Source organism: Trichechus manatus, unplaced genomic scaffold, assembly GCF_000243295.1.
Source record: "Trichechus manatus latirostris isolate Lorelei unplaced genomic scaffold, TriManLat1.0 scaffold00487, whole genome shotgun sequence".
Taxonomy (NCBI): Eukaryota; Metazoa; Chordata; class Mammalia; order Sirenia; family Trichechidae; genus Trichechus; species Trichechus manatus.
Window position 1 is genome coordinate 62,955 of NW_004444423.1, and position 8,010 is coordinate 70,964.

At 43.1% G+C, this 8,010-nt stretch overlaps 1 protein-coding gene across 1 annotated transcript in view; it reads left to right on the top strand.

Annotated features, from left to right (window-relative positions):
* Positions 1 to 3,830, top strand: part of LOC101354659 (T-cell surface protein tactile-like) — a gene marked incomplete at its 5' end in the record, with an annotated part of 61,802 nt that extends 57,972 nt beyond the window's left edge. The window contains 1 exon segment of the mRNA XM_012559970.1: positions 3,585 to 3,830. Coding sequence (XP_012415424.1) covers positions 3,585 to 3,830 — 246 coding nt within the window.
* Positions 3,831 to 8,010: the final 4,180 nt, after the last annotated feature.

The window sequence follows — 8,010 nt, forward strand, 5'->3', positions numbered from 1 at the left end:
AGGGAACCCAAGGTTGAGTAAGGACAGTGTTGACATGTAGTGGGGTTGTTAACCATTGTCATAGGGGAACATGTGTACTAATTGTTTAATAAGAAACTATTCCGTTCTGTAAACCTTCTTCTGAAGTGAGAATAGTAGCACAACTGGAAGAACATAATCGATGTCACTGAACTTTGCATGTAGAAATTTTGAAACGGTGTATCTTTTTTCACTGAAAAAAAGGTCGAGAAGGGAGAGGGTTGACATGTCGTTCGGTTGTTAACCAATGTCATAAAACAATATGTGTGACGACTGTTTTATGAGAAACTATTTGTTCTGCAAACCTTCACCTAAAGTACAATAAAAAAAAAAATGATAACAGGAAAAAAAAGAGCAGAACTCGAAAAGTTGCCTTGGGAAACGTAGATCCAGATGGAAAGAAAAAACAGATCCTAATGGAAAAATGGTAAGTATATGACGTCATGGACAGTCACTGTTCTAACAAACCCTGGAGTCCAAAACCCTGGTTGTGAAATTGAGCAGTGGCTTTGTCTTGTGAAGCTGCAGCTAGGGTTCTGAGAACCACACAGAAGCATAAGGGAGGCATGTTGGGGGCTGAGCAAGAACTGCAAGCATGTGAACTTTTGTAAACAGCCCATTGTGTTCCTGGACAGGCATTCAAACTTCAGCCATCACAGAGTGTAAAAGAATAGAAGCTTCAGCCTCTTGCCAAAATTTGTGGTGTCGGTCAACCCACATATGAGTTTTAGGAGGTAATCCTTACTCATTGTGGCTTCTCTTGCTTTTAGTTTTCATTTCCACTGTGAGAGGTTTGTACCTTCCTGAGTATTTGAATACATTATATACCAGCTCTTCAGTTCCTCCCCAGTACTAGTCTTCTGCCTTACCCTAACCCCCCTCAAATAACAGACTGAGGCTTAGTTGGTGTTGGGAAGTAGCTGACATGGGTGCTAAGAGGTGGGAAGACATTACAAGGTAACATGGTTGGTAACAAAGTCCAATACAGAGTTAAAAGGGAAATAAATATCTTAGATCAGAATGCAGTGGTTCCCAAACCTGGGGAACTGCCTGGGAACTTTGTGAATATATGTAAACCTGATTCCACCTCTATAGATGAAGAATGGACTGAGAATCACAGGATGAGGAGAGGACAGGATCTATGCTGTTGAAAAATCTCCACAGATGTTTCCAATTTTCAGCCATGTTTGCGAACTGCTAGCCTAGGAAGTAGTGCTGAGGGAACTGGAGTGAACTGAGCTGCTAGAAAATTTTCCTTGGATGAAGCACTGGAGACGAGATAAAAGGGGGCTGAGAGAGGGAAAGTGAAAGTGACACATTGTATGATGAGGAAAATGAAAGGGGAAGATAGGAGGGGGAGATGGGTGTGGGTGTGGATGAACTAGAAGAGAAGGTGAAAGAAGGTTTGGAACTAGGTCTTTAGGATGCATAGAATTTGGATGGCCCAGGAGGTAATTTGAGCCTGTCAGGGTTCCTATGTCTTCTCTGCTCTTTCTACAATGCAGGAGGTCAGCAAGTTCCCTTCATCCTAAGGAAAATGGACTAAGAGTGTTTTTCCCATAGGAAGATGCAGCTCTTTTTGCCCAAGACCTTTGTGGCTTTAAGAGAGCTTAGCATCTCTTTCCATCTCTGGAAATAATTTTCTCAACTGTGGATGCTGGAAGACTCAAGGTTTCCTGAGAAATGCCTTTTCTCTGGATAGCATCCAAATACTTCTTCACCATTAACAAAGAGTTAGAATCACAGATCTCTGTGGTTGGGATCACAGATCTCCATGACTGGTGATTGGACCGACTTTTTGCTGACCAAGATTAAGTAGCTGGGCGTGGAAGGGTTGGAGAAATGGGAAAAAGAAAATCAGAAGGAAACTTTTCTCCTGAACCTGCTATCAGTCCACTGACATAGGCACAGATGAGGGGAAAAACAGAAGACTCAAAAGGAATTTGTCCAACAGTCACTTCCCCCTCCCTCTGCATCTGTCTTTTTCCTCCCTACTTCTTAATAATAATGAGGAATTGTAGTAAAGGAGAACAGGCCATCCATGACGTGGTGGAATGTCGTTGCTTCACCGTCAGCAGATCCTGAGTGAGCACCTTCTTTTATCCCAGTTCCTCCTGACTTTATTGTGCTTAAGCAGTCAGGTGGGGAGCCCCAAGGAGTGTCAAGGACAAGTGAGTAACTATCAAATGATTTTTCTTTTCTATAAAAAGGAAAAACACAAGAAAAGCCATTCACAAAGAGAAAAGGGGGAAGTATGAAAAAAATTGCAAATATTCAACTGCGAAAAGGTGAGGGAGACAACGATAAATGGCAAGGCGTGCTAAGCACGCCCTCTACCACTGAGGTACACCTGCTGTTATACAGCATTATGAGACTAGTCCATAATACTGACTTCCAGCACGGTCTGCAGGCGTTTTAAAACCTAAGTTTTCACAAGTCAAAATCCATTGTGTTCCTGCACTGGATCCTCGTAGCTATGCCAGGAGAAGGAAAAAAACGCATCCCGGACCAAACGACTCTGAGATCTTCCGGCAGTCATGGGCTTCTTGACGGAGTCTTTTAGTCAACTGCCTGAGTGGCAGTCAGTTCCAGTCCACCACTAGGGAGAGTCGTGGGATTGAATATTCTGATAAGTCTTCTGATTGTCTTCTCGAAAAGTCATTCTTCTCTGCCTATGAAGCTCACAGAAAGACATAAAAGATAGTACGGGGGAATACAAAGATGAGTTCGTGAGCGCTGCGGAGGAATGAAGATCCAGGTGGAGAGAGAAGACTAGAGGTTAATTAATTCACAGTATTTTACGGAAACGGGAGCCCTGATGGCGAGCTGGTTAGGCACTATGGCTGCTAACCATAAAGGTTAGCAGTTCGAATGTACCAGCCCTCATTGGGAGCCTTAGGGGGTCGGATTGACTCCATAGTCTCGGGTTAATAGGACCAAAGCGAAGAGGGACGAGTACTGCCATCGCTCTTGCCAATGGCTGCATCCAACACCTGGATTTGGAAACGTGGTTTTGCCTCCGCCATGCTGTAGCTCTGATTTTGAAAGAGGAGAAAGATGGGTGCTCCTGTCGTTAAAGAGTCTCTTCTAGACCTAATTATTTCTTTAATGAGGAAAGCACGAGAGAAGAGCTTTATGGGCTGGCCACAACCTTCAAAACAAACTCGCTCTTTGTAAACTTTCCCTGCTCCTGGAGAAGTCCGCAAATACCTGATGTGGTGCGACTGTTAATCTAGATATGATGGAGAAAATCCAAATCTTCTCGGGTGGAAGGGACCGGAGCCGGTAATCTATAGATGAAGTTACTTCTATATTAGAAGGATACCTGTCGGGGAAATGGAATGCGAGGAGGAGTGGGCGCTAGGAAGGCAGTGAATAGGAGAGAGAGCAGGGTTTACGGCAGCAGAAAGGAGAATGCTGAGCGGAGGGGAGAAGCAGCGGCAGAGGAGTAGAAGGCTGAGAGAAGAAGAATAAGGTTTGGAAATGGGTCTCTAAGAAAGGATAGGATAGGGACCTTCACGGAGGTAGAAAGTGACCAACCTCCATCATTACTATGCTTTCTGCAGGCCCTCGGGAAAAGAGAGGCTAAAGTAAGTGCTTTCAAAGCTTATGTCCCACGAAAGGATACAACTCATTTTGCCCAAAATTTCGTGACTGAGTGCCTCGCTGCTCTTTCCATCACCGAGCATTTTGGAAAGCGCAGGTGTGGTTACGTGTTTGTGGAACGGCAGTTGTTGGTATTGGAGGCTTTGGAAAAAGCCACAGGGTGGCGGCGTTGTCCGGATCCCACGTGCAAGCACAGCTGCGTGTAGCATAGAAAGCAGAATCCACCACCCCCACCCCCCGCCACCAGGGCTTTGGGCTAGAATATCTTGTACTTGCAGCCACTTAGTTTTAGCTGTGTATGGGCTTAATAGTCAAGGGAAAGAATGAGAAAGAAAGGTCAAGGAGTGACAGAAAGTTTTTGCTTAGAATAGAAAACTGCTGGAGCACTCAGTGCACCTGGCCCATAGTCTAAGGATCTAGGATTCACCACCCTATTCTGGTGTAGATACTTTCAGTTTTCCCATGCTTCTTTCTAACTCATACACAAAAGGCTACAGAGCCCAGCATCAGGCTTTTAATCTGAGGGTCCAGGGTTCAAGTCCCTGTTTAGGCTTTATTCTCATTTTACTCTAGTTATTTCTCTTAGAAGCCTATTGACATTCTGCTTCTTCTTAGAGAAACCCATCCCGGCATTTACCATAGGCATCTTGACTCCTCTGTTCCTGCTCTTTGAGCTACAAGAATAGGAATAGAGCAAGGAGAGCAGGGAAAGGGCAAAGAGTTCAATTACTAGCCAAATGGCTGGTGGTGTGAACTCACCCAGAGATGCCTTAGAAGATAGACCTGGTACTCTGCTCCTGAGAGGTGACAGCCTTGAAAACACTATGGAGCAGTTCGCCACTGCACACATGGGGTCAATAAAAGTCCAGGCAGCCCAGTGCTTCCAAATGAGGTGAAGATTTCTGAAAACAAACTTCGCTGTTACTGCACCTCATCTTTTGCAACTTAGATTCTTTGCTGGGTTGCCCTAAGTGAGGGTTCCTAACAAAGGAACTCCATTAAGAGACAGACATCACTTCCACTCACAGTAAGTAGTTACTTGGAGGGGAGGGAAGGGGAAGGTGAAGAGAGGGCTAGAAGTGTCGAATTCAGCTACAGAGTCTCCCTTAAAAGCTTTGCTCCCTTAAATTCCCACAAAGCCAAAGTTGAGCGCCGTAAGGACTCTAATCATAGGTGTAGAGCATCTTGGGGGAAGGGAGAGGCAAAGTGAGTCCAGCTGGCCACACGGGGAGCCTGATCCAGGCACGGTCCTCCTAAGGTGAAGAGCCTTAAGCCTCCAGCGAACCACTGCTGTGCCCTCAACTCCCCCAAGCCCTGGTTTGAAGTGCATTAGTGAGCTGAAATGGACTAGTATTGGCCATTTTGAATCGGACAATCATATGGTCTACTATGCCGGGAATGACAAATTGAAGAGGAGTGACGTTGCATTCATGTCAAAAAGAACATTTCAAGATCTATCCTGAAGTACACCGCTGTCAGTGATAGGATAATATCCATGCACAAAAAGGAAGACCAGGAAATACAGCTATTATTCAAACTTACACACCAACCACTAAGGCCAAAGATGATGTAATTGAAGAGTTACCAACTTCTGCATTCTGGACATCACAAGAGACTCTGAAACTTGCTCTTGAATATCAAGTAGCTAAAGCAAATGGAAAAAATGTTGAAATAGATGAGTTGAACAGAAGATTTCAAATGGCAGCTCAAAAAGACAAAGTATTATAATGACGTGCGAAGACGCAAAAGGGAAGAACATAGTTGGCATTTCTCAAGCTGAAAGATCTGAAGAAAAAAGTCAAGCCTCAAGTTGCAATACTGAAGGATTCTATAGGCAAAATACGGAACGAAACAGGAAGCATCAAAAGAAGATGGAAGGAATACACAGAGTCACTGTACCAAAAACAGTTGGTAGATGTTCAGTCATTTCAGGAAGGAGCATATGATCAAGAACCGATGATACTGAAGGAAGAAGTTCAAGATACACTGAAGGCATTGGCGAATAACAAGGCTGCAGGAATTGACGGAATAATAATTGAGATGTTTCAACAAACTTACTGATGGAGATCAAAGACCACAGCCTTCAGTATGAATTACACCTCAACATAAAGAAAACAAAAATCCTCACAACTGGACCAATAAGCAACATCATGATACCCAGAGAAAAGATTGAGTTCATCAAGGCTTCTATTTTACTTGGATCCACAATCAACACCCATGGAAGCAGCGGTCAAGAAATCAAAAGACATATTACATTGGTCAAATCTGCTGCAAAACATCTCTTTAAAGTGTTGAAAAGCAAAGATGTCACCTTGAGGACTAAAGGTGCTTCTGACCCAAGCCATGGAGTTTTCAATCGCCTCATATGCATGCGAAAGTTGGACAATGAACAAGCAAGAATGAAGGAGAGTTGATGCCTTTGAATTGTGGTGTTTGTGAAGAATATTGAATATACCATAGACTGCCAAAAGAATGAACAAACCTGTCTTGGAAGAAGTACAACCAGAATGCTCCTTAGAAGTAACGATGGCGAGACTACATCTCACATATTTTAGACATATTATTAGGAGGGATCAGTCCCTGGAGAAGGACATCATGCTTGGTAAAGTAGAAGGTGGGCTAAAAAGAGGAACATCCTCAATGAAATGGATTGACACAGTGGCTGCAACAACAGGCTCAAGCATAACAAGGATCATGAGGATGACACAAGACCGGGCAGTGTTTTGTTCTGTTGCCCATAGTGTCACTGAGTCAGAATAGACTCACCGGCACGTAACAACAACAACAGCATACACACGTAGTTCAGCTATGTATAGGAGACTAAATGAGAATACCAGCTCAGGGGCAAGTACCAGAAGGCAGAAGGGGACAGGAAAGTTGGAGGAAGGGAAATGGGAAACCCAGGTGGAGAAGGGGAGAGTGTTGACACCTCACGTGGTTGGCAACCAATGTCACAAAACAATATGTGTATTAATTGTTTAATGAGAAATTAATTTGCTCCGTAAACTTTCGCCTAAAGCACAATAAAAAAAAGACAAGCCAAAACAAAACAACGACAACTAAAACGGTGAACAAAAAACACATAAGCAAAGTGGGAAAAAAAAAAAAAAAAAAAAAAAACAGAACAAACTATGGGGAAAATATTTGTAATTTCCCTAATACGTAAAAGGTAAACATTAATTTCTCTAATATGTAATACACAATAGAGTAGATTTGGAAAGTATAAAATGTGGGGAAAATAATAGATTCCTATTGGCTTTTTTGTCCCTGTGTGCTAACCAGAAGATTGGAAGTTGTAGTCCACCCAGAAGCATCTCAGGAGAAAGCCTCGTAATCTAATTCCAAAAAATCAGCCATAGAAAATCTTACGGAACGCAGCTCTACTCTGACACACATGGAGTTTCCATGAGTCAGAGTTGAGTCCATGGCAACTGGTTATTTGCTTGTTTATGCAAATAATATTCCTTGCAGGTAACCCCATACTAATATAGTTGCTTGGGTAGGCAGAAGTCAGGGCAGGTGGAATGAGAAAGGGAGGTGGTGGAATGGGAAGATTTTCACTGTATATCAACTCTTTTATTTTTGTGATTTGTAAATATGTGAAAGTTACATTTATTTCAATATAAACATTTTAAAATCTTAAAAAATTGTCCCCCTGGGCACACAATGCTGTTCTTAGACATAGAGAACATACAGAAATTACAACCGTCTGATACTCCTTATAACTCCGCAGTTGGTCTTAACCTACCGTTAAACCAAAAGCCAAACAAGCTGCAGTGCAGTCAACTGGTGTTTTCTAATTTCCACCCTTTCGGTTAGTAGTCGACTGCTTTAACCACTGCGCCACCAGCACTCCGACACGCTGGTAGGAAGATAAACACCTTTTTTAAGTTACCAGCCCCAGGCAAATGTTTCACCCACAACCTGTGAATTCTGTTCTTAGATGGATTCAATTTACAATGTAGAGTTGGCAGCGGTGGGATTCCAACCCACGTCCCCCACCCCCACCCCCCGGCAGACACTAGAGCCTTAAACCAGAGATCCAGCCCCTTAGGCCGCTCAGCCACACTACCACACGTCCTGACAGTCTTTAAATCTATTATTTGCAAAGCAACAAGAATGTTTTCCAACACATTACTCTTTTCTTACAACAGTTCTACACACTAGTTATCCAAAACACCGATAAATAACAACTAAAATTTATTAGAAACTTATTATGAGCTATGCACTCTCCTTACATTTACTGTCATTCAGTCCTCCTAACTGCCTCAAAAGATACATACTTTCGCTATGATCTCCACTTTCCTGATGGACAATATGAGGCACAGAGATGATAAATAACTTGCTGGATGTCACCCAGCAGAAACGGATGTTTAAAGCCCAGTG